The sequence below is a fragment of the Acinonyx jubatus genome, chromosome B2, assembly GCF_027475565.1.
Source record: "Acinonyx jubatus isolate Ajub_Pintada_27869175 chromosome B2, VMU_Ajub_asm_v1.0, whole genome shotgun sequence".
Lineage (NCBI taxonomy): Eukaryota > Metazoa > Chordata > Mammalia > Carnivora > Felidae > Acinonyx > Acinonyx jubatus.
Window position 1 is genome coordinate 115,934,137 of NC_069385.1, and position 27,702 is coordinate 115,961,838.

Consider the following 27,702-nt stretch of genomic DNA (forward strand, 5'->3'; position numbering starts at 1 on the left):
TTTGTGTTCATTTTTACCGTTTAACCTTATTGGCCCCACGTAAATCTTACATCAGGGAGAGCCCAGTTCGTAGGGGCATTTTCAGGTGCTTAAAGCAGTGATATTTTTCCTAGCTAAAATACATTTCTTCTCAGCAGGTTTTCTACTAACAAAAGACCATGACTACTGATGAAGGTGCCAAGAACAATGGAGAAAACCCAGCAGCAGCTGTGGCTGAACGCGGAGAGGATATTACCTCTAAAAAAGATAGAGGAGTATTAAAGGTGAGGTTACAAGGTTGAATGACATGTAGGGAAATTTCCTACCTGGAAGGATTATTTATAAAGATGTTTGTGTTTTTGGTCAGAGGTGGAGGTGGATGTTGTTCACTGAGGCTTACTAAGTGCTAAACTCTCATTTCGTCTTCATGACTTGAGGTTTATTTTTTTAATTAAAAAATTTTTAAAGGTTGTTTATTTTTGAGAGAGAGAGAGCACAAGCTGTGGAGAGGCAGAGAGAGAAAGGGACAGAAGATCTGGAGCAGGATCCACCCTGTCAGCGCAGAGCCCGATGGGGGGGGGCTGGAACCCACAAACTGCGAAATCATGACCGGAGCCGAGTGAGCACCCAGGCACCCCGAGGTTTATTTTTATTCCCAGAGAGATGGTGAAATTGAGGTCCCAGTGGGTGAATTAACCTGCCCAGTATCCTAGATCATAGGAAATACAGATCTGGGGGCCAGATCCAAATGACGTAGGACTTAGATAGAGTCCCCCAGTTCTCAGCGTGTATGCATGGGTGGTTATTTTAACATAATATTTAAGGACATGAAAGCTAGCTAATGACAATCCAGAAGACTTACTAAAGGAAAAAGAAAAGCCGGGTTCAAAAGGATTGTTTTTACATACAGATTCTTGTTTGTGCAGTGAAGATATTTTGTGAGGTTTCATCCTAGAATATATCTTACTTCAGAATTAGCTTGCCTCATTAAAACACTATAGGGGACCTGGGTGGTTCAGTCAGTTGAGTGTCCAACTCTTGGTTTCAGCTCAGGTCGTAATCCCAGGGTCATAGGATTGAGGCCTGTTTTGGGCTCATGCTAAGTGTGGAGCCTGCTTTATCCTCTTTCTCTCCCTCTGCCCCTCTGCCCTGCTCGCACTCTCTCCCTCTCTAAAATTAAAAATTAAAGTAAAAACTGTGTATGGTTTTCACTGTGTAATTAGTCATTTCTATGTATAGTGTGTTTTTTTTTTTAATGTTTATTTTTGAGAGAGACAGAGACAGAGACAGAGCACAAGCAGGGGGGAGGGGCAGAGAGCGAGGGAGACACAGAATCCGAAGCAGGCTCCAGGCTCTGAGCTGTCAGCACAGAGCCCGACGCAGGGCTCGAACCCACAAACCGTGAGATCGTGGCCTGAGCTGAAGTCGGACACACAACCGACTGAGCCACCCAGGTGCCCCTGTGTCTTTTTTTTATTTGTATCTCACAGTGGTCTTGTGAGACGACCAGAGCACCTGTTAATCCTTCCATTTTATTGATGGAAAATGTATATTTGAATTCCATATAAATTAATAAACTGCAGCTGAGAGAAGGTTAAATGCTTTAGTTGTATTAAGTCATGTCTTCTCCTACATTGTTGTTACATGGACAAGTTTTGTATAGTTAATTATTTTTCCCTGAAAATATGATCTCCCACATTCTAAGTATTATCACTAAGTGAGTTTTAGTATCTCCATGGGTCAGCAGTAGTAAATGAGAATTTTTTAGTTTGTTTTGTCTGATCTTGCTTGTGTGAAAGCTTTTTTTTCTGTGCCTGAATCTTCCGAATGTAGTTGTTTTACCGTTAGCTTGCTACATGCTAAGCCAAATTTTGGAAGACTTTCAACTACAGAAATAAGGGCTTTATGCCATAGATTTGTATCATGCTCTCATTTTTCAGAGGGCTTCTCAGTCTATAACTATATGAATTCCTTACCCCAAACTCCAGGATACTTCTAGAGACAGTAGAAATTGTGCAGGCAGTCTGCAGCATCTCCTCGCTCTATTTAAGTCTTTCTCTTTCATGTTTTCAGTGTACCCACCCATGCAGAGAACATGTTCCTCAACCTGCCTCCAGCCCTGTTTTGTTCCAGGGAGTAAATCTGATAAGATTTTTAGGCTTGTAAGACGCATTTTGAGATTGTAAGCCCTTTAAATCATATCACTTATCACTGTCTAGAGCCTTAGGTTTCACCATGGGGCTTTTGGTTAAGATTAAATAGTCTACTAACTGTGCGACATGGGGCGATGTAGTTAACCTCTCTTTGATGAAATTTCCTCATTGTAAAATTGGAACAATACTACTACCTACCTCATAGAGTTACTGGGATTATATAAAGCATTTAGCACAGTGCCTCATCTGTAGTAACCTCGTTTATTCCCTATTACATACATAACTTTTTAAAAGACCAAGGCACGTCTGGGAAGTCAGTGACTAGCTCAGGAAAATAAAATTACACTGTGGAGCTTACATTTTTAAAATGAATCGAGACTAAAATTCATTCCTTAATGCAACTGCTTAAGGCACCTCCTCACATCTTCCCATTTCCTCCTACCCAGAGCCCCTAGCAACTAACATTCTATTCTCTGTTATGAGTTCAGCTTTTTTAGATGTCACATATAAGTGAGATCACACAGTGTCTGTCTTTCTCTGTCACTTAGCATAGTGCTCCTAAGATCCATCCATGTTGTCACAAATGGCAAGATTGTGTTCTTTATTGTGGCTGAATTAACATTCCACTGTGTGTATATGTGCCACATTTCTCTTGATCCATTCATTTGTGTATGGATCCTTAGATTGTTTCCAGGGTTTAGCTGTTGTAAATATTGCTGCCCTGAACATGGGGTGCATAGATCTTTTTGAGCTAGCGTTCTCGTTTTCTTCAGATAAATACCCAGAAGTAGAATTGCTGGATCGTATCGTAATTCTATTTTTAATTTATTGAGGAAACTTCACACTATTTTCTACAGTGGCAGCACCCATTTACATTCCTGCCACCAGTGCACGAAGGTTCCCTTTTCTCCATATCCTCACCAGCACTTGTTTTTTCTTGTCTTTCTCATCATAGCCATTCTAAAAAGTGAGGTAAAGTCTCGTGGGTTTGATTTGCATTTTGGGGATTGTTTTGTTTTTCCATTACTTCCTTCTTAACAAGTGTATAGAAACACAGCTGATTTCTGTGTGTTGATTTTGAATCCTCCCACGTCACTGAATTCATTGATTAGTTCTAACAGGTTTTTAGTGGAGTTGCAGTAATGATTCTCATATTTATTTTTTTATTTTTTTTATTTTTTGAGAGAGAGTGGATGAGGGAGGGCTGAGGGAGGAGAGGGAGAGAGAGAATCTCAAGCAGGTTCCATGTTCAGTGCGGAACCCAACATTGGGCTCAATCTCATGACCCTGAGATCATGGCCTGAGCCAAACAAAGTCAAGAGTCCTACGCTTAGCCGACTGAGCCACCCAGGCTCCTCCGATTCTTTTCCTTTAAACAATGTCTTGACCTTTGAACTAAGAAAGTTGTAGAATAGAAGTTTACCGTGTTTACATGGTGATAAGAGGACGGGGCTGGTAGGACACAACTTAAAGAACTTAGGAGCAAATGATTGAATTCTTTATATAAAGTTTCAGACTCTTCCCCTAATACGATGTTTCTTGGGCATGAGCTACCATCCTCTGTTACCTAATAAAGATGATTAATTTGGCATAGGTGATTGACAGAATAAATTATACCACCACACGCCTGGATTTGATTTTCTTTTCCCAGAACTGACCAACTGCATTAGTGGCCTACTCTGCCAAGAACAAAATAAGTATACTGGATTTTGTGACAGCTAAATATTTTTCAGCCTGGAGCTTTTTTTTTTTTGGCATTTGCTTTACTAGAAAACAAGTTTTTCAGTATCATATCAAACTATGCAGTGATGCTGGGTTTTTTGCACATTGAATATTCTTCATATAAAAGGAAGTGGAACCTGTTATACTAGGAAGTTGAGCTTTTTGAAAGTAAACCAAACTAGTGGAATTTAGTCAAAAGGTAATGTTTTTAGCAAAAGAGGGAAGTAAATAAAATCTCACCTTTTGAAACTTGCTTTAGACTTCTTTTTGAAGATTTTTGAAAGTCCACTCATCTTTTTGTTCTGATTCAGTTTATATGTGAACTGGTTCTATGTTTTGAGAGATTTTAGTGTCAAAGCATGAAGCAGGATCTATTGGTTATATTATTACCTTATTTTGAGGGGATAGTGTGCTTGACAGTGAAATTAAATATAGCATTAAAGATTTAGAGTAGTGTAGGAAGGTTTCCTAACAGTTAGGATTATTGAGAGAACTGGGAGGGAAGCCTTGAGAAAGGACAGGTAATTATTTGCAAATCTGCCTGGGTAATGTAGAATGGATTCTGTGACCTTTTTTATTTGATTAGAATAAAATCAGCTCCTTTTTTTGATGTTTGTCTTTTCCAGATTGTCAAAAGAGTGGGAAATAGTGAGGAAATGCCAATGATTGGAGACAAAGTTTATGTCCATTACAAAGGAAAATTGTCAAATGGGAAGAAATTTGATTCCAGTCATGATAGAAATGAACCGTTTGTCTTTAGTCTTGGCAAAGGTAAGAGGGTGTTTTTTGAGTTGTGTTTTGCTTAGGCTTATTGCTATTTATATTATATAGAAGCTGGTCGATCCTGTATAGGAGCTAGTAGATTTTTAGGGGGTCTATAATGTTAAAGTTATTTTCATAATGTTATTAAGATGTTGTCCAGCTTTTTACCGTGTTGACATTCGCACTGATGGTACAAAAGCTACAGTGGTAAAAACTGCTGCTGCCGTTAGCACAGATCTGGGCTATGGCACCAAACTATATGAGTAATCCGATATTCTTCGATGCCCTCATTCGCTGTTTAAATAAGAAAAAGAAGGGAAGCCCATGTCACTTAATGTCCTTGATAACAGTGTAAAAAGTACCAATTGTATTAAATCCTAATCCTCGGCTTTGGCATTGTTCTGCTGTTTTGTGACAGGGAGGCGCACAGGGCACACTTCTGTACCCGAGGACAGTGGTTGTCTCCTGGGAAAGCACTTGTGCCCTTAACCTGAGTGAAGAACTGAATGAGGTGCATTTTTCCAGAAAACACCATTTTTATTAGAAAGGGCAAACTGGGGGCGCCTGGGTGGCTCGGTCGGTTAAGTGTCTGACTTCGGCTCAGGTCATGATCTCACAGTCTGTGAGTTCGAGCTCCGCGTCGGGCTCTGTGCTGACAGCTCAGAGCCTGGAGCCTGCTTCAGATTCTGTGTCTCCCTCTCTCTGTGACCCTCCCCCGTTCATGCTCTGTCTCTCTCTGTCTCAAAAATAAATAAACGTTAAAAAAAAAAAAGAAAGAAAGAAAAAGAAAAAAAAAGGGCAAACCGTTATTGTTCGGATTTGATTATTCAGTATTTGGCAGATAACTTTCTTAAAAATGAATGAAGCGAGCCTGTCACTTCAAGGAAAACAGCTGAGAGTATTTGTAACCATTGAGTTTTCAAATGAAAATTCTAGTTCTGGGAAATTTGTATCTGCCACGGTGAGCTTGACAGCTTCCCAGAACTTAAAAGACTTCTGATGAGATCGATGGATGTTCAGGAATGTGGTTTTTAAAATATCATCCAGTGAAATGTGTTAACGTGTGGAAGATCTGTGTAACTCAGTGAACCAATATTTACCCAATACAAGATGTTACAAAATCATGTGTGACTAAAAAGATCCATTCGTTTTGCAGGCTAGATCAATGGATTTTAATGTAACATAATATTAACAAAAAGTTCCTTGATCTGCTTTCAGATTCTACATTGCAACTAACTTTTATGAAACTGCCACTTGTCCAGCTTGCATGTCCTCTCAGATGATCATATTCATAATTATCTGAAAAGGCCGTTAAAGTACTCCTACCTTTTCCACCTATCTATCTTTTGGGTTTGGATTTTTTCTGTAGATTTAAACTCAGATTGCAACAGATGAATGCAGAAGTAGGTATGAGAATTTGGTTGTCTTCTGTCATGTCAGACACGTTTTACACTTGTTAAACTGCAAAACAATGCTGTTCTCACTAATTTTTTACAAATATAGTTGCTTTTCATAAAATTTTTTTTGTTTTGGGGCGCCTGCGTGGCGCAGTCGGTTTGGCGTCCGACTTCAGCCGGGTCACGATCTCGCGGTCCATGAGTTCGAGCCCCGCATCAGGCTCTGAGCTGATGGCTCGGAGCCTGGAGCCTGTTTCCGATTCTGTGTCTCCCTCTCTCTCTGCCCCTCCCCCGTTCATGCTCTGTCTCTCTCTGTCCCAAAAATAAATAAAAAACGTTGAAAAAAAAAATTAAAAAAAAAAATTTTTTTTTTGTGTTAACATATATGAGGCTGTTACTATTTTTCAATAGTAAATGTACTATTTTTGAATTGGTAAGTAACTAATTTTTAATGTGGTAGATATCAGTAGATAGATAAACAAGTTCTTTGGGGTCTTCAATTTTTAAGATTAAAGGGGTCCTGAGGAAAAAGGTTGAGAAGCACTATTTTCAGGTCTTAAGTGTTATTTTTACTAATTCATTTTCAAATGCTTTTGCGTGTCTTTAGTTAATTTAGTACTTTCTTTAATCTTGTGAGAATAATAGCCCATACATCAAACTAGACTTTGCAGACCATGTGGCTTATTGAAAGTTAGTGGCTGAGTTACCAATGTTTTTAATTCTTATCTGCTACAGATAGAACAGATCTCTAGTTCGTTCCCAGATTAAGTGTGGGAGAAAAGGATTGGACCCCCCCCCCCCCCCACCGCACTGGTCTACCACCGTGGCTCAGTGTTGACTATAACCCCTTTCATTTTTTACTGTACCACCTGAAATGAATTGTTAACCAGGCATGGTCTGGGAAAGAAAAGAGCCAGTGAGGAACTGCAGACTTAAACTCCTTCTGCCTCTCTTGTACCCTGCCTTTCCTGGTACTCACAAGCCTGTGTCCTGGTGGCTCCTGCTTCTTGTCCAGCTGTACCCTTCTCGGGCTCTGGTGCAGCCTGTGCGCCACTGCTCCCTTCTCCTTTGGGTCTTCAGTGAGTTGGTGGCTCGTGTGAGATTAATCTTGTGTTTCAGTACGATGGCAATCAAATACAGATTCTTTTTGTCGAGAAAGCGGATAATGATTGACAGTTAAATTAGAATTTTTTTTCTTTTTTGTTGATTCAGAGATGTGAACCTCCAGGGCCACCAGCATGGCTGTGGCATCAGCATTTAATTTAGATGACCTCAGAGTAAATGGCCTCATCAGACATCTGTGTTTCCACTGCTCCCCCTGCCCCCTTCAAACTCTTACTCTACCCTTTGAATTTCTGTCCTAAAGAAGTTGATGGATTTCAGCCAACAAGTCTCTTCAGCAGCTATCTTTGCAAGTAGACTTGCTAAGAATTGCTAAGAGCTGGGGAAAAAAAAAGAATTGCTAAGAACTTATGCTGCTATCTTTTCTACCTGCATTTTCTTAATAAACTACCCTATGCTGAATGAGTCTTTTATGTTTCCTAGAATTTTGAGCAGAGATAAAAGAGGCAGCTTTCAGTTGACTTGGTACCTATGACACACCTGTCTAGAGACAGTGTGGTCTCTTGGGGAGAGCATCCACCTGGCTGTTAGGAAGCCAGAGGTCCTATCTTCACTCTTCCCTGTGTTATGTTAACATGAGTAAGCCACCTAACCTTCCCTGCTCCTCTAAAAAGGAGGCATCTGTAGAAAAGCATTAAGAATGATTCTGGCTATCATTTCATTCTTGTACCTTCTGTAAAGAGTACAGGAATGAAAACCATAAAAGACTAAGATAAAGCAAGAACCATTGGTAGGCAGTTTATAATTTTTTGTGGGGTTTTTTTAAAATGTTTATTTTTGAAAGAGAGCGCGCACAGGGGAGGGGCAGAGAGAGAGGGAGACACAGAATCTGAAGCAGGCTTCAGGCTCAGGGCTGTCAGCACAGAGCCTGATGAAGGACTTGAACCCACAAACTGTGAGATCATGATCTGAGCCAAAATCGGATGCTTAACCAACTGAGCCACCAAGATGCCCCTGCCTTGCCTTTTCATTTTAATTGGTCTTTAAAGGAACAATTTTAATTTTGATGAAGTCAAATTTTTTTTATGGCTTACCTATTATGATTGACCATTTTTGTTTTCATTTGGTTTGGGTTTTTTGTTTACATATGAGGACACTACAGAGAGAAGAAGTAAGCCATTAGCCCATGGTTATACAATAAAGTGGTAGGGCCAGGATTCAAACACAAGCAATTTCTTTCAAGGTGTATGTATCTTAAGGTTTAAAACTAGCTTAAACTAGGTACAAAAACGAAATAGGTCCTCGTCCAGCAGAATTTACTGAGTGCCTGCTGTACATCAGACAGACACTTTTCCTACAGGAATGCTGTAGTTACAGAGGTTTATCAAAAGCAAAGTTTCTGCGGGCACCTGGGTGGCTTAATCAGTTAAGTGTCTGACTCTTAGTTTCTGCTCAGGTCATGATGTCGTGGTTGATGGGTTTGAGCTCCGTGTTGGGCTCTGCGCTCACAGCGTGGAGACTGCTTGGGATCCTGTGTATCCCTCTCCCTCTGCCCCTCCCAGCTCGTGCTCTTTCTCTCCCTCCCTCCCTTCCTTTCTCTCTCTCTCTCTCTCTCTCTCTCTCTCTCTCTCTCTCTCTCTCAAAATAAATAAATAAAATTTTTTAAAAAGCAAAATTTTTGCTATTACCTGCTTGATGTTATGGGTTGAATTCCTATTTTGAAAGTTTGTTGTTTTTTTTTAAATTGAAGTATGTTTTTTTCATGCACTTTAAGTCTTGACAACATCTTACAACTGGTAAAGCACTACTAGTAATGGGTAACCATGTAGCCAACTTCCTGTGGGTTGTTTGTGGTTTAACCATGTGCTCCCTTTAAATTTCTGTTGATGCTTTTGCTCCCACTTAAATATATCCTTAACATCTGGGTTTTTGTTTGTTTGTTTTACATGCAGTTTAGGAGTATTCAGGATTGCTTTTAGGCCAAAATATTTAATTTTTCTAACCTTCTCCAAAAGTGTGAGCCAGAAAGACAGCAAACTTTGAGAAAGTACGTTCTTTGGCTTTACCTGGTGCTTTGCAGTAGAGGAAGAATGCTTTTGATTTGCATTGCTCTGTTAATGGATACTGGGGAGAAGCCTGTTGGGGCAGGGTGAGACTAAACCGTGGGAAGCTAACAAATTTCTAATTCCATTTGTATAAAATTATAGCATGGACCCTGTTGTTTAATTGAGTATAATGTTATGGTATTATAGTTTATAATTCTTTAGGAAATAGAAAATAATCAAGACCTGACTCCTGCCTTGAAGTATCTAACAGTTTAGCCTGGCAGAGTTGATGTTAATCCTTAATGAGGCTGTCCCAGGACAGATTATGCTACCATACCTATTTTCCCTCTCTTTTTAAAAAAATTATAAAGCCATGAGAATGGGAAGATATTCTCCTGTGATCAGTTTTCTTAGTAATCAGAGAACTGCCAAAAATGAATGTAACAGAAGGCATGATCACCTTAGAAGAATCTTAAAATGTAAATTTATTTGTTCAATTCATAATCAAGATACTTTTGGTAGAGAGTAGAGAGGATTATCAGAGCCCTTTTGTAAGACATTCTGAAATAGAACCAAAACAATTCATAAGAGGAAAAAGTAAACAGGAAAAGCTAATTTGCTTTATCTAGTATAAAAAGAAGAAAAACATTGTCCATATATTTTTTTTTATTTTTTAACGTTTATTCATTTTTGAGACACAGAGAAGTATGAGTGGGAGAGGGATGAGAGGGGGAGGCACAGAATCCAAAGCAGGATCCAGACTCTGAGCTGTCAGCACAGAGCCTGATGTGGGGCTTGAACTCAAGAATCACGAGATCATGACCTGAGCCAAAGTCAGACACTTAACCGACTGAGCCACTCAGGTGCCCCGACGTTGTCCATTTTATAATGATATGCAATTTTCTTTTTTTTTTAATAGAAAATATTAGCAAAATACTCATAGAATTAAAATAGCAGAAATTTGCACTAAGTCCTGGAAATCCTTCAATGAAGGTAAAGCAGGAATAAATTAGATGTGTGTTTTTAATTATCTGAAACTTACTAGTGATTATGCTTATATTTAAGAGAGTATCAACTCTTCTGTTTTGAATGGAAACCCTTCTACAGCAAAATTATTTTATCTTTTTTGTCCTCTATTCCTACATTAAAAAGTATTTTTCTATATAATACATCTTTCATCCTGTAGAATTTTAAATATGCTCATATTTCAAATGCATACCTACATTTAAAAGTTAAATAGTCAATAATTTTCATCTAGGGTGCCAAGACTAGTTAATAGAGAAAGAACAGTATTTTCAGTGGGGTACCTGGGTGGGGTGGTTCAGTCAGTTAAGCGTCCGATTCTGGGTCTTGGCTTAGGTCATGATCTCACAGTTCAGGCTCTGCGCTGATGGTGTGGAGCCTGCTTGGGATTCTCTGTCTCCCTCTCTCTGCCCCTCTCCCCCTCTCACTCTCTCAAAATGAATAAACATTAAAAAAATTATAAAAAACAAAACAGTCTTTTTGACAAATGATGGTGGGAAAGCTGGATATTCACATGCAAGATAGTGAAGGTTGTAGCCTTTACACCATATACACAGATTAACTAAAAAATGCATCAAAGGTCTAAACACGAGACCTAAAACTATATTTTCTTAGAAGAAAACATAGAGGAAAAGCTTTGACATTGTATTTGACAATGATTTTTTAGATAGGACACCAAAAGCAACAGGCAACAAGAGTAAAAATATATAACTTGGACTACATCAAAATTAAAAGCTGTGCATCAAAGGATACAATGACAGAGTGAAAAGGCAGCCTATGGAATGGGAGACTGTTTGCAAATATCTGATCCCTTGTCATTATAATGAACTCCTATAATTCATCAACAACGAAAAACCACAAATAAACTGATCATAAAATAGGCAATGAAAGACATTTCCCCGTGTGTGTGTGTGTGTGTGTATATATATATATGTATATATATACATATATATGTATATATATACGTGTATATATACAATGTATATATACATGTATTGTATATATACAATATATGTATATGTATACATATATATGTATATATATACATATGTATATATATATATATATATATATATAAATGGCCTGACTAGCATATGAGAAGATGCTCAACATCACTAATAATTAGGGAAATACAGATCAAAACTGCACTGAGATACCACCCCATACCCATCAGGGTGGCTACTATCAAAAAAAGGTGGGAGATAAAATAGCATGTGGCAAGGCTGTGGAGAAACTGAAAACCTTTGTATGCTGTTGGTAGGAATGTAGAATGGTGCAGCCACAATGGAAAACAGTATGGCATTTCCTCAAAAAATTAAGAATAGAATTACCCCACGACCCAGCAATTTTACTTCTGAGTATGTTCGCAGAAGAACTGAGAGCAGTGTCTCAAAGAGATAGATTTGTACACTCCTGTTTGTTAACAGCATTATTCATTATAGCCAAAAGATGGAAGCAGCCCAAGTGTTTATCTCTAGATGAATGGATAAATAAATTCATGTATACATACAGTGGAATATTATTCAGCCTTAAAAAAGAGGGAAATCTGACACATGTGACAACACCGATGGAACTTGAGGATACGCTAAGTGAAGTGAACTAGTCATGAAAAGACAAATACTATATGGGGCACCTGGCTGGCTCTGTTGGTAGAGCATGTGACTCTTGATCTTATGGGTTGTAAGTTCGAGCACCACGTTGAGTGTAGAGATAACTGAAAAATAATAGCTTTTGAAAAACAAAACATACATAATTCCCCTGACATCTAGGTGAATCTAGAATAATCAAATTCACAGAAACGGAGTCAAATGAAATTCTTGCCACAGGCTTGGGGTAGAAAGAAATGGGAAGTTGTTTAACGGGTAGAGTTTTAGCATTGCAAGATGAAAAAGTTTTAGTCTGGTTGCACAACAGTGTGAATATATGTAACAGTATTGATCTGTACACTTAAAAATGGTTGTGATGGCATATTTTATGTTACGTGTATTTTGCCACAATTTTTTTTTTAAGTTTATTTTGTGGGAGGGAGAGAGGAAGAGAAAGAGAAAGCAAGGATGGGCAGAGAGAGAGAGAGGGAGAGAGAGAATTCCTAGGCTCTGCACTGTCAGCTTTGAGCCTGGTGCCGTGCTCAGACCCATGAACCGTGAGATCATGACGTGACCCAAACTTGGATGCTTAACTGACTAAGTCACCCAGGCGCCCATGTATTTTACCACAATGTTTTAAATCAATAAAGAGAAAAATTAGAATATTCTAAAGTGGTCACTATGGTCTTTATTGTAAATGAAAGTATTCATGATTAAATCAAAATGTATTTTAAAATGTGTTATCTGATTTTTTATTTTATAAATTTATTTATTTTCCAGTATAATTAACATACAGTGTTGTGGTGCCTGGGTGGCTCAGTCGGTTAAGGCTCCAGCTTCGGCTCAGGTCATGATCTCATGGTTCATGGGTTTGAGCCCCAAGTTGGGTTCTGTGCTGACAGCTCAGAGCCTGGAGCCTGCTTTGGATTATGTGTCTCCCTCTCTCTCTGCCCTCCCCTGCTCGTGCTTTGTCTCTCTCTGTCTCTCAAAAAAAAAACACATTAAAAAAATTTGTAATTAACATACAGTGTTACATTAGTTTCAGGTGTACAATAAACAGTTCTGTACATTACTCAGTGCTCGTCACGATAAGTGTACTCTTTGATCCCCTTCACCTGTTTGCCCATAGCCTGCCCACCTCCCCTCTGGTAACTGTTTGTTCTCTGTATTCAAAAGTCTGGGTTTATTTGATTGTCTTTTATTTCTTTGTTCATTTGTTTCCACATACGAGTGAAATCATACAGTATTTTTCTTTCTCTGACTTATTTCACTTAGCATTATACCCTGTAAATCCACCCATATTGTTACAAATGGCAAGATTTCATTCTTTTTTATAGCTAAATAATATTCCATTGTGTATATAAACTACATCTTTATCCATTCATCTATCTACGGACACTTGGGTTACTTTGTTAAATTTTGTTAATATGATTTAAAAAATTTTTTTTAAAGTTTATTTATTTTTGAGACAGAGCGAGACAGAGCATGAACGGGGGAGGGTCAGAAAGAAGGGGAGACACAGAATCCGAAGCAGGCTCCAGGCTCTGAGCTGTCAGCACAGAGCCTGACGCGGGGCTCGAACTCACGGATCATGAGATCATGACCTGAGCCGAAGTCGGATGCTTAACTGACTGAGCCACCCAGGCGCCCGTATGATTTTTTTAATAGACTTTTTAAACTTTTTTTTTTTTTTTTGAGAGAGAGAGAGACAGAGCATGAATGGGGGAGGGAGAGGGGGAGAGTAACAGATTCCAAAGCAGGGTCCATGCTCTGAGCTGTCAGCACAGAGCCCGACGTGGGTCTCGAACTCACAAACCACACAATCATAACCTGAGTTGAAGTTGGACATTTAATTGACTGTCCACCCAGTAGAATTGACTTTTAAAGCACTTTTAGGTTTACAGTAAAACTGAGCAGAAGGTACAGAGTTCTCATGTATCTCCCATCCCTACACAGGCATAGCTTCCCACTTAACAACACCCTCCACCAGAGTGATCCACTTGTTAGGATTGATGAACCTACATTGAACCTATAAAATTTTATGTCTTAAAATGTATTCTTCGATTACACTTTGCAGAAGCAAGAAAAAAGTACAGTTCATTGCTTTGATACTAATCTTCTTGTATACTTTTAAGTTTTTCAATTGCCTGTGGTTACATATGTAGAAAGAGCCTTTAAACTTAGGGGTAGCTATGCTATAGATTTGTTTAAATATATGTTTTTATTTCAGTTATTGTTACAAATGAAATAGGACTCCTGAAATTGATAAATTATATTTGAGCTAGTAAAATTGGAAGTCCAGATCAAGTGTGAGAACAAATTATATATTCTTGGTACATGATGCCTGTAATTATGATCCTAAAGATCAAGAAGAATCTATAAAATGTTTATGCTTTGACCCCGTAATTCTGCTTCTACAAATTGAACCTAAGAAAGTATGGTAGAAGCTTGCTTAACCAACCCCGGATTGATGATGCTCCCTGTTCTGTTTGTAAAGATGTTGAGCAATACTGCTGGTTTCCTGTTCTGTGGTGTGGTCCTACACTGTGCTTCAGCCAATTGAGTGTGCCTTGTCAATGCCCTCCAGCCACAGACCACTAGGAACATAGCTGTCATTGAACAAGCCGGGTTGATTACTCATTGTAGAGGTAAAATGCACGTGAGAGACTGTGTGATATTTCAGTAAGAGTATTCAAAGGGATTTATTTTAGGATTTAGGCTTTTGTATTGGGTGATTTGGGGAAGGGATTAAGGAAGAGCTCCTTTGCTCTGGATTGGATATTGCTAGGATGTGGGGTGATTCTTTGGGGATCTTAACAAATCTTCTCCAGGAGGAAGGCCAAAGAGACCAGAGACTAAAGCCCTACCTGCTGGAGAAGCAGCAGTCACTCCTGGCTGCCAGGAGAGGGGGATATTTGGTATTTTGTAGGTTGCACAATGACCTTATTTTTTTGTCCAAAATTTTGAAGTGTTTTTGTTTTGTCTCACTTTTTCATGGTCTCAGAGTGACCTTGTCTGATGTTGGTATTTAGTGAGATTGTTTGTGTGCACCGGGAGAATAGCATGGCCTAGGTTCTCCCAGGCCAGCTTCAGACATCAGTAAGGCCTAGCTGTCAGTGTCCAGCGGTTTCTGGATGTTAGGGCCTGCATTTTTCTTCCTCAGACTGTTACTAAGAATCACTTGAAACCTGTTTATAGCCATTGTACTTTTTGTAATTATATAATTTAATTGATATATAAAACACTTAAATTAGTGTAGAAAGAAAGAGGAATTATTTCTGTGAAAACTTGGACATTTTTGGAAAGCCTTACTAAGGTAAATTGCTAAAAGCATTTTGTAAATTGTTGTTGAATTAGGGATGGGTAAAAGGCAAAAACAAGCCCTTCAGAACACATTTTACCAGAAGAATTCTATGTACTGATTGCTTTACAAGTATCTTCTGGTTCTCAGTCCACTTTAAAGAAACCCACATTGTAAATTGCAAATGATTTACTCATTCATTGAGGGAGCAGGGGAGGGGCAGAGAGCGAGAATCCCAAGCAACATTTTAAATTAACCTCCCAACTGTATAGCTCTGATTATCAGGCAAGAGGCTTTTATTATATAGAAAAAGTTACGTAAAGATGTAGGTGCAAAATTGTTCATCAGAACTTTTTTTTTAAATTTATGTCTAAGTTAGTTAGCATCTAGTGCAACAATGATTTCAAGAGTAGATTCCTTAATGCCCCTTACCCATTTAGCCCATCCCCCCCTCCCACAACCCCTCTAGTAACCCTGTTTGTTCTCCATATTTAAGAATCTCTTATGTTTTTGTCCCCCTCTCTGTTTTTATATTATTTTTGCTTCCCTTCCCTTATGTTCATCTGTTTTGTATCTTAAAGTCCTCACATGAGTGAAGTCATATGATATTTGTCTTTCTCCAACTGACTAATTTTGCTTAGAATAATACCCTCTAGTTCCATCCACGTAGTTGCAAATGGCAAGATTTCATTCTCTCTGATTGCCAAGTGTGTGTGTGTACACACACACACACATATATATACACACCACATCTTCTTTATCCATTCATCCATCAGTTCATCAGAACTTTATAAAAGTCAGAAGAATAAAGGAAGAACCTAAATGTTTATTAATGTAATTGAAATTACAATCAGAAGATGAGATAGTTATTAGGTCATTTTTCAAATACTGTCTTTTAACAAGAAAATGCTCATTTAGTGTGAAATATAGAGTAGATCACAAAACCAAATAAACTATGACCAGAATTTTAAGAATGTATATGTAAAAATTTTAAATGCAAACCAAGTGAACATATAATTGGAAAGAAATGAACCAGGAAATTGACAGTTTACCCCAGATGCTGGAATTTCAGAGGTTTTTTATTTTACTCTTTATGCTTTTCTATAATTTCTAGGTGTTCTATAATAACTATGTATTGTTACTTTTTGTTTTTTTAATCGGGGGAAGATACTTTTTTTTTTTTTTTAAAGTTTGTATTTAAATCCCAGTTAGTTAACCTGCAGTGTAATATTAGTTTCAAGTGTACAATTTAGTGAGTCAACACTTCATACATCACCCGGTAGTCATCACAACAGGGGGAAGTACTTTTTAAGAAGAGTCCCTGGGGGCACCTGGGTTGTTCAGTGGGTGGAGCATCCTATTTGTGACTGGCTCAGGTCACGGTCTCACAGTTCGTGAGTTCTAGCCCTGTGTTGGACTCGCACTGACAGTGTGAAACCTGCTTAAGACTCTTTTCTCTCTCCCTCTCTCTCTGCCCCTTTCCTGTTCACACCTACATTCGTGCTCTCTTTCTCTCTCAAAATAAACAAATAAATTAAAAAAAAAAAAAAAAGAAAGTCCCTGGATTGACTATTTTAGAAACATATACCTGTTCATACCAGTCTGGCTCTTTGCTAATGTGTTTTCATTCAGTATTAGGAATTCGATGTAAGAGAAGCTTTATGTTCTAAATGAGAAGAAAAGCAAAGGCACAGGCATGAATTTTTTAGGTCAAGGCTCCTATAGATTTAATCCACAGGCTAATGTTTCCAACTTCTAGGCATAGAGTAGATCTTATCAATGAATTGGGCTTTTGTTGATTGCTCTAACCCCCATCCAAAAGCAAAAAGCCCCTTGTTTATACTCTTTGTTGGTGTTTACCATTGCTTCCTTTAAAGCAAAAGCAAAAACAGTGCACTTATCATTCTCTTCCACTAGCCATACTACATTGCACCTTCCTTGGAAGGAAGAAGGGAATGGCCATCTTTGTATTCTTAATAGCTGGACCTTTGTTCCTCAGTAGTTGGCTAAATAACTTGAAAAAATGTACAGTAGTTCCCCCTCACCCCCCCCCCCCCCACAATATAAAGATTTCCTGGACAAGTATGTTTTAAAATACCAGAGTTGATAGTAAAGAAAAAAAATGTTCCTCAAGGGCCCACTCCAAGCATCAGTGACAGGAAAGCAACCTATCAACAGCAGACTTTACATTTCACCTGATGATTCTGGACTGTTTTCACAATAGAACCATGTGTGAGCGTATAAATTGACATAGCTGGGGCACTTGGGTGGCTCAGTTGGTTAAGTGTCTGACTTTGGCTCAGGTCATGATCTCACAGTTTGTGAGTTGGAGCCCTGCGTCGGGCTCTCTGCTGTCAGCACAGAGCCTGGAGCCTACTTCAGATCCTCAGTCTCCTTCTTTCTGCCCCACTTGCAAGTGCTCTTTCTCAAAAGTAAACATTTTTTAAAAATAAAAATAAATCGATGTAGCCATTTTAGAAGGGCAGTTGGGCAACGTCCGTCAAATTGAAAGTGCACATCACCATTGCATTTCTAGAATATTCTCCAAATATTCTCACACAAAGTAGACAATCCTGTATGGACACATATCCTTATTTAGACTACTGTTAATATGTTTCTCAATAGGAGAGTGACTGGAATATCATGCTGTCATTTAGAATGAACTAGATCTCATTTAATAATTGTATTCAATGTTGTACAAATATTTGTATATTTGTATTTATGATGATGATAATGATGGCTGTTCTTTCATTATTTGTTTATTTTTATTTCTAGAAGTAGGCTGTACACCCAACGTGGGGCTTGAACTCCTGTTCCTAAGGTCAAAAGTCACGTGCTCTACCAACTGAGCCAGCCAGGTGCCTGAATAATGACAGCTGTTCTTAAGTATATATCATATGCCAGTCATTATGTCATGCATTTGACAGATTTTGTCTAACAATTCTCATAACAACTATATGGCAGGCACAGTTATTATCTACATTTTGCAGACGAGAGACTGAGGCACAGAGATTAAATAATTTACACATTACTTATAAGGGGCAGACCTGGTATTTGAATCCAGGTAGTCTGTGGTTAAAACAGTCTACATTTTTAACCTCTAAAATGCATATCCTAAAAATAATGCATATCCTCCTTTCTGCTGACAGAGATCAAGATATATATTAAATAAAAAGCAGAATTAAATGCATGATATGCTGTACAGCATGCACCAGAAGGGTATAAAAGGAACAACAAACAGTGTCTTCTTACAAGGAGGGAATGGATGCCCTTTTACTTTGTTTTTTCTCGTGTGTGATTGAATAATAGGCATGTATAACTTAAACATTTTTAACTACAGTATCTGATCTTTTGAAAAATTACAATACTTAAGACAAGCTGTAGTCCTGAGTCAGGAATGTTCTATCCATCCCTACTTACCTACTTCAGTATAGAATTCGTCTTATTCTAATATCCTACCACAGTTCAAGATAATAGCTTTCTTCAAAATTCACTTTCAGGGGCGCCTGTGTGGCTCAGTCGGTTAAGTATCTGACTTTGGCTCGGGTCATGATCTCGTGGTTCGTGGGTTTGAGCTCCACATCAGGCTCTGCACTACAGTGTAGAGCTTGCTTGGGATTATGTCTCCTCCTTTCCTCTCCTTTCCTCCCCTCTCCTCCCCCCTCCTCCCACTCCCCCTTCCCCCTGCTTTTCCCCTGCTCTTATACACTGTCTCACTCTCAAATAAATAAACTTTTAAAAAATTCACTTCTGCTGGGATTTATTGTTTGCCTGATCCTGCTGTCAGTACTTAAGTTTTTGATTGACATAGTACCTCATTTTTGTATTTTACCTCTTTAAATCACCTACATTTTTTGTTTCCCAAAGGATTTGAGACTGATTATTGTAAGATATAATTACAATTATGTACGCTAGAATAGTTCTACAGTTGAGGAGTAAAGTCAACTTTTAGTTTCCTGGAAGTAGGAAAAAAAATTCTGAGTTCAGTAGTTCTTGTGATTTGACAAAAGGACACATAACCATTTTGTTTAAAAACAAAACAAAAAATTTTTTTTTCTTTTTCTAAATTTGGAGATCTCTTTCATGGGCCCTTTTATGCAATTTATACTTTTCCAGTTGTTTTGTTGTTTTTGTCTACTCAACTGAATTATAAGCTTCCTTAGGACAAATTCCATTTCATTCCATACTATTTTTGTTCTATCTGTACCTAGAAAACACACCCTTTATTATGGTTGAAATTGTAAATTAAGCAACAGCTGCAGCCCAGCTACATTTCAAAGATTACGTTATTACCACTTTTCAAAGATTCAGTCTTTGAAACTTAGAAATTGATACTACTGTTCTCCTTCTCAGCAGGGAATCTTCTGGTCACCCTCAAAAATCAGTTTATTGTCTCCCTCTCTATCTGCCCGTCCCCTGCTCATGCTCGCTGGCTCTCTCTCCTTCAAAAGTAAATAAACATTAAAATTTTTTTTAATCAATTTATTTCTTGGTTCTTTTTGAGCCCCTGCTTATTGATTATGTAATGTAAAGGAAATTTATTCAAACTTTTGTTTTATGACAGTTAAATATTTTTAAATACGGCTTATTGCTTTCAACCACCTTTTTCTTTCTCGTAGGTCAAGTTATCAAAGCATGGGACATTGGGGTGGCTACCATGAAGAAAGGAGAGATCTGCCATTTACTGTGCAAACCAGAATACGCATATGGCTCTGCTGGCAGTCTCCCCAAAATTCCCTCGAATGCAACTCTCTTTTTTGAGGTAAGTGTGTGTGTGATGTTGCCTTGTTAGCCTCTGTTCTAGTATAGTGCTGGCTCTGAAGCAACAGGCAGTGGAACAAGGAGCTAAGCTTGCTGTTGAGAATCAGATCCAACTTATTTATTTTGGAGCTTGGCTTCTTGAATTGTTTCCCACAAACCCAAGGGGTGTGTGCCAGTGCTTTCTTAGAAACGTGTTTCTGGCACTGAACGATCATATCCAAATAAACAAAAGACACCAGGCTTAAAAAGAAAGGTTCTGGTCAGTGGTGTGAGTATAACATACTCAAAGTTGACCAGAAGACAACGTTGAAAATGTGGCAGACCAGTGTTGAAATATACCTAAACCAAATGGTAAGATACTTTCATATTATACAGGTTTACAATTTGTCACCGGTCTCGCTTCTTCATTAGAAGCAGTAGGTGGTGATAACATTATTCATTCTGTGTTGAATTACATAGATCTGTCCAAGTGTGATTAAAAAAATTAAGGGAGGAAATGCCTGAAATGTCATAACTGGGTAAAACAAAATAAAACCAAAATAACAAAAAACACCTTTAGTTGGTTGTAGGTCTGATTCATAGGATTTATTTTTACATTTACAAAAGGGAATTCCATGAATCTGGGGTGGAAAGGTGGTGGCCTCTAGAGTCAGACAAAATAGTTCAGGGCAGCACCTTGTAGCTCTGGCTTTTTGCCCACAAGGCAGCTTTCCTAGTATTTCCTGTCTGTCTTTGCACTGCAACCCCACAGGATGCAGTCCTAGACATTATCGTTACGTGAAGGCTCTTTCCAGGTATTGAAAGTGCAGCGTTCTTTTTTTTCCTACTTTTCCAATAACTGAGATGCATAGATAAATATTAAAAGAGTTTTATTTTGTAAAATGAAAGGAGAATCGGTTGTCCTTGTCTTTAAGTATGTTAAGCTGGCTCTGTTTGGTCTTTTCTCAGCCAAATCTTTTTTTCCTTTCTAGATTGAGCTCCTCGATTTCAAAGGAGAGGATTTATTTGAAGATGGAGGCATTATCCGAAGAATCAAACAGAAAGGAGAAGGATATTCAAACCCAAACGAAGGAGCTACAGTAGAAAGTAAGTATTGCTGTGACAGTGAACGAGTCCTTAAAATTGGGTTCCATTTACAGGGATAAAATGGAGATTTCTTTTTAAAAATCTAGAAATAAACAATTAAATATAGCTCAACTCAAGAATAGTTTTAAATTCAACATTTACTTAATAATGACTTTATTTGGTAAATATTCATCCAACATGTCTGCTAGGTATTTACTGTACCAGCTTCGGTAGACCCAGAAGATGTAATCCTATCCATCAAGTCCAAGTCTACGGACTCCATGGTGTACCAGGAACAATGTTAGTTGCCTTATGGATTTACTCATTTATTTCTCAGAATAACCTTACGAGATAAGATTTATTATCCCCAGGTGAGAAAGTGAGTTCAGAGAAATTGCCCCAAGGTTACAGAGTTACTGAACAGAGCAGTTGGATTGTAATATCCTTTAGAGCTCTCAAACCTGTCTCACTGGCTTGTCTCAAGATGAAAAAGTTCATCGTTTTAGTTAGATCAGAATTGGGTAATAGTGTTCATTCCATTCTCTGTCAGGAGATCTAGGTTCATGTTTTGCTTTGCCATTTATTGGGTGACTTACAGCTACTCCATTTTTTTTACTTGCTAAACTCCATTTTTTTTACTTGCTAAACTTACAGCTACTCCATTTTTTTTACTTGCTAAAGGATACTCCCAAGGACCGATTACTTGATCACTCTTCCAGAGCACAATGTATGGACCATGGCGCCCACCGCTTGTCACTTTGTATTGTAGTCAGTGTTTGCCCATTTCTCCAGTAGACAGCTTGAAGCCCAGAATCTTTTTAAGTCTTTTTGTTTCCAGCATTACCTACAGTGCCCTACACACTTTGGGTGTTTGGTAGGTGCTTTCTGCATGGATAGATGTTTGAAAGACGCCATTCACTCAGCTTGAAGTACCGTTAAAAAGAGAGTCATGAGAAAACATAGAAAAATACTGCCATTAAGAAAACAGAGTACTTGACAATATGAACTATTATAAAAGGCCTATTTAAAATAAAGAGTTCATTTAGAACAGTAAACTAGAATGGTTGATTTTCTTATCTTTACCATTTGTATATTCTACTTGAGATGCATGTTTCATTCCCTTGGGTCTGGCAGATTAGTTCAAATTGAGTTACTTATTTAGTTGGAAACAGTTGTAAATAGTATTACTGTACTATTGCTGTTGAAGTCTTTAGGTAGCAATCATTCCTGGTAAGTTTTAGAATAAATGAAGAGGAGCTCAAATGTATAATGTTGGAGAAATACCTAGCCCAGGAGCCAGAGACAGGATTCTAGCTTCAGCAGACTCTAACTAGCCCTTGCCTTTCTGGGCTCTGGCTTCCTTTACGATGACACAGGGGTAGACATCTCGATTTCTAAGGTTCTGTTAGCCCTGAATGTTCCATGATAGAATTCTAAATGTTTATGAAAGTGACCAGAATGACAGATCATCATCTTCAGCACATTAACAAGTATGTAAGAAGGTTATCTGTAACAGGTATTTAAATTTTTTATTATGAATATTTTCAAATATCAAAAAAAACAGAGGTTTTTTTCCTATGATAGAGTAACTCCTAGATTCAGCAATTTATAATATATATTTTTAACCTGGAGGCTTTTGTCAACCAAATTAAAAAGAAAAACTTTTCCCAATTATAGGCAATGCCACAAAACTACCATTGCAGAGTTAACTTTGGGGCAGGCTAAATTAAATCCCATCTTGCTTTTGGTAGTATTTTTGGTGGGAGTCCTTATTTTTAACTTTGTTTTGAAGTCATTTTCGCCTTACAGACAAATTGCGAAACTAGTACAGAGAATTCACATATATGCTTCATCCAGCTTCCCCTAATGGTAACATCATCCCTCACCACAGTGCTGCATTTATCAAAATCAGGAAATTAACACCAATAAAATACTATTAACTATTAGGGGTGCCTGGGTGGCTCAGTTGGTTGAGCGTCTGACTCTTGGTATTGGCTCAAGTCATGAACTCATAGTTCGTGGGATCAAGCCAGTGTCAGGCTTTGCACTGACAGAATGGAACCTGCTTGTGATTCTCTCCCTCTTTCTCTCTGCCCTTCTCCCTTTCACGTACGTGTGCTTTCTCTCTCTCTTTCTCAAAATAAATAAACTTTAAAAAATACTGTTAATATTATTCTACAGATCTTGTGTGAGTTTCCTCATTTGCCGTACTGATGTCCTCTTCTGGTCATGGTCAGATTCAGGATCCAGTGCTATATTTTGTCCCTCTAGTAGTAGTCTCCAGTCTGTGACAATGATCAGTCTTCCTGTGTTTTTTCATGATTTTAACACTTTTGAAGACAACTGGCCTATTTAGAATATATTTCAGTTGGGTTTGTCTGATGTTCTCCATGATTAGATTGGAGTTAAGCATTTTTTTTTTTTTTTAAATACCATGTAAGTGATGCCGTGCCTTATCAGTTCATCATTATCAGGAGGTACATGATATTGATGTTAACTTGGGTCACTTGGTTAAGGTGGGATCTGCCATGTTTCTCCTTTGTAAAGTTGCTATTTTTGCCTTACTAAGTATCTCTTTGGGAGGGATCTAACTACTAGGAGACCATGCAGGTGTCTTTTGCATCACATCTTCACACACTGATCCATGAATTTTTTTTTTTTTTTAAGTTTATTTATTTTGAGAGAGAGGAGAGCACAAAGCGGGGTGGGTAGGGTAGAGAGAGAGAAGTGGGGGAGGGGGGAGAGAGAATCCCAGGCAGGTTTCATGCTGTCAGCAGGAGTTCAATCCCATGAACCATGAGATCATGACCTGAGCCAAAATCAGGAGTCAGACATTTAACTGACTGAGCCACCCAGGCGCCCCTGATCCATGAGTGATATTTCCATGCAACAGTTATTACTGTAGGATTTGCCTAATGGTGATTTTTCTATTTCCACCGTTCTTTCTACAATTTAATTGGAATTCTGCCATAAGGAAGGGCTGCCTCTTCTTCCCTGTTTATTCAGTTATTTATAATAGTGTAGAGTCATTGGTATTTATTTTATTCTGTAGGTTATTATTCATTGCTACTCTTACTTTGTTGGTCACATTGTCCCAGATTTGGCCATTGAAAGGTTCTTAACCTAGCTTTTGTGTCTTTTCAACAGACATCCTTTTTTTTTTTTTTTTAAATGTTTATTTTTGAGAGGTGGGGGCAGGGCAGAGAAAGGAAGACACAGAATCCAAAGTAGGCTCTAGGCTCTGATCTGTCAGCACAGAGCCCGACACGGGCCCTGAAGGAACACGAGGTCATGACCTGAGCTAAAGTCAGACCTTTAACCCACTGAGCCACCCAGGCACCCCCCTCCTTTGTTTTTTAAGCACTTCCTTACTTTTGGTACAAGATGCTCTAGGCTCATTTTGTAGCTTCCCCACCCCAGGGCTGGAATCAACCATTTCTCCAAGGAGCTCTGATTTCTTTTATTAGAAAACAGTATTTAGAAACCAAGATCTGGGTGCCGGGTATCCTCACACTGTGGAACGTTATTGCTTCTTAACTTGACAGAGCTGGGAAATAGATGTACCACAGAAGGCACGTGTACACAGCTGTACGTGTTCTCTGTTAGTCCGTATGTCTGTTAAAAGCTAGGAGCACATACTCATGCCTGCAGTTCCGATCCAGCACCTCATGTTCACCCTTACCTTCTCCCTTCACTTATTTAAAACTGCTTTCTCCAGCAGTGAGAAACCTCTCTCTCCTATCCACGATGTATTTGTTTATTTGCTTAATTGTAGTTTACACAGAAAGTAGTTTCAAAATTGCTAACCCACACCCCTTCAAAAAACGCACTTTGTAAACGCAGGAAGTATTTGTGTAGAAGTTCCTGTAGTCACCAGCCTTAGAGCATACATTGAAAACAACTGTTTTCCAACTTAGGTTAGTTCTGTGTTCTCACTCCCTTCAGTGTGGTTATGTTATTTATTTATAACGCAGTTATGTTCATTTGTTATGTTTGGATACCATTTAGGGTCACCCCCCACACTCCGGTTGCTTTTAACTATTTATTTGTGTTTGGGGTAGATGAAACAGTGCCATGGTTCTAAACTAAACAAAAAGATATACACAGAAGTGTTATTCCCCCGTCCTCTGTACTAACCGGTTCCCATTTCCCCATTATTTCCACCTTCCTTCCTGCCTACCTCCTGTAGGTCACCAGTCACATTTCTTCTTGGTTTATACTTCTTGTGTTTCTTTTACAGAAATGAGCAGGTATCTGTATTTTTTTCTTTTATGTCCCCTTCCTTTTTGTACGGAGGGTAACATACTATCGATGGGTTTTAAAAAAAAATACTTGAATAATTCTTTATCTAATTTTGCTTTTTCTGTTTCCTAATATCTTAAAAAAGGGTAATGACTAATCTTTTGTCTCTCATCTTGTTAGATTTTACTTTCTGGAAAGTTTAGAGTAAATGGTTTATTTTTACTTTTTTCATCCAAAAGCCCTATTTGGTTTTCTGGAACAAATCAATTTTATAAAAACATATTGTATTTTCACTTATCCCTCTTTGAAACAAGTTCACTGTGTGTGGGAGGAGGACAGAAGGTTGACTTAAAAGTGGTGCCTGTCAAGGGCACCTAGGTGGCTCAGTCAGTTAAGCATCCAACTCTTGATTTAGGCTCAGTCATAATCTCATGGTTCATAAGACCGAGCCCCACGTCGGGCTCTGTGCTGACAGTGCAGAGCCTGCTTAGGATTCTCTCTCCCTGTCTCTCTGTCTTAAAATAAACAAACATTAAAAAAAAAAAAAAAAAAAAGTGGTGCCTGTCAGAAACCATAAGCACTTTGTTCTTTTAAAGTCTTCTCGGGGCGCCTGGGTGGCGCAGTCGGTTAAGCGTCCGACTTCAGCCAGGTCACGATCTCGCAGTCCATGGGTTCGAGCCCCGCGTCAGGCTCTGGGCGGATGGCTCGGAGCCTGGAGCCTGTTTCCGATTCTGTGTCTCCCTCTCTCTCTGCCCCTCCCCCGTTCATGCTCTGTCTCTCTCTGTCCCAAAAATAAAAAAAATAAATAAATAAAAACGTTGAAAAAAAAATAAAAAATAAAAATAAAAAAATAAAGTCTTCTCAGGTCTTTACCAGCTTGCCTTTTTTCATAGCATTGCCCGTAACACTTAGATTCAAAGCCAGGAAGAAATCCCCAAACTAAAGCCAGTTCTGCTGTGAAGAGAACAGGAGACAATGATGATCCATTACAATATATCATTATAGGGGAGCCTGGGTGCCTCAGTCAGTTGGGCGTCCAACTTCAGCTCAGATCATGATCTCGTGATTTGTGAGTTTGAGCCCCGTGTTTGGTTCTGTGCTGACAGCTTGGAGCCTGGAGCCTGCTTCGGATTCTGTGTCTCCCCCTCTCTCTGCCCCTCCCCCACTCGCACTCTGCCTCTCTCCAAAAATAAATAAACATTAAAAAAATTTTTTTTAGGGGCGCCTGGGTGGCTCAGTCGGTTAAGCGTCCAACTTCAGCTCAGGTCAAGATCTCGCGGTCCGCGAGTTCGAGCCCCGCGTCCGGCTCTGGGCTGATGGCTCAGAGCCTGGAGCCTGCTTCCGATTCTGTGTCTCCCTCTCTCTCTGCCCCTCCCCCATTCATGCTGTGTCTCTCTCTGTCTCAAAAATAAATAAACGTTAAAAAAAAAAAACTTAAAAAAAATTTTTTTTAATTATAATATATCATTATAGACACAGAAGAGTTACAAAGTGTCACTTCTGTGTGAAGGTATAGTGGGTAGTCAGGGAGGGGCACACAGGCTTTGGAAGTGATAGATGAATTTTGAATCTTGGAATCACTAAGTGATATTCTTGCGACTTTAGACAAGTTACTCAACAACCATGGGCATCCAGTTTTCCCATCTGTAAAATGGGAATGATCTTCTATACACACATAGGTTGTGTGGACAGTTAAATGAAGAAAGGTGCCTAGTACAGGATGGAAATTACATTTCTTCTTTCTACCCTCTATATTATGCTTATAGAATTGGTTTTGCTTCCTTAAAATAGATTTAAGGAAGGAAATCCTTGACACCTCATTCTCTTATATTCTACATCCAATTCATCAGCAAATCCTTTTGGCTCTACCAGGGTTGACCTGGAACTCATGATTAATTTGCCTCTGCCTTTAACACAGTCTTCAAATTAATTATGTGTCTTCTTAGTACTAATCGTGCCTAAATCCTATTTCTCCAGGATGTTTGGTTGGTTGGTTTTTGAAGAATAAAGTTACGGAATGAATCAAAAAAGGATTTTACTCAATTGTGATCTTTTGCTTCCTTTTAATTTGTTTGTTGTGGAAGAGAGAATTTACATTAGTTGACAGGATTTATTCTTCCTCAGAGAAATGTTTACCCTCTCTTGTCAGGATCCTAATAATTGCAAGTCGGTTTTTAGCTTCTGTTGTGCTTTTTCTTATGTCAGTTAAGATGACCATCTTGTAATTCTTACTCAGTGTCCTTTTTCCATTAAAAAAGCCACAGGGTTCTAAGGTAGTCCAGTTGACACTGTGATGGCGACTGATGCTTTAGTCACTGTACTTTAGTCGCCAGCAATGGCTGCATTGTCACTTTTAAGCTTAGCTTTCTTAGAAATTGAATCTGACTGACATAAGCCTACCGCTCCTCCTTCCCCAAGTCACCCGTCTTACACATTTTTTGGTTGTTTACTTCATTGCTTGGAGTAGACACATCCACATGCCGGCTGTATGTAGCGGTCTTGCCTCACAGTGCTTCACCACATCTGAGTGCAAGGATGCAGACGCTTGACAGTGTTTTCAAATGTGAGCCTTTCAGCAGAGCCGTCTGCAGAGTTCGAGTTGTT

At 38.7% G+C, this 27,702-nt stretch overlaps 1 protein-coding gene across 7 annotated transcripts in view; it reads left to right on the forward strand.

Moving 5' to 3' along the window:
• FKBP5 (FKBP prolyl isomerase 5) overlaps positions 1–27,702 on the forward strand; it is a 117,805-nt gene that overhangs the window by 58,980 nt on the left and 31,123 nt on the right. For 4 of the 7 annotated variants that reach the window (XM_027057905.2, XM_053222898.1, XM_053222901.1 and 1 more), the window contains 4 exons: positions 138–263; positions 4,481–4,625; positions 19,650–19,792; positions 20,763–20,877. In XM_027057905.2, coding sequence (XP_026913706.1) covers positions 159–263; positions 4,481–4,625; positions 19,650–19,792; positions 20,763–20,877 — 508 coding nt within the window. In that variant the 5' untranslated portion in view covers positions 138–158. Of the gene's footprint in view, positions 1–134; positions 264–4,480; positions 4,626–19,649; positions 19,793–20,762; positions 20,878–27,702 lie in introns of all 7 variants that reach the window. The other 3 variants (XM_027057907.2, XM_053222900.1, XM_053222899.1) reach the window with 1 other exon arrangement.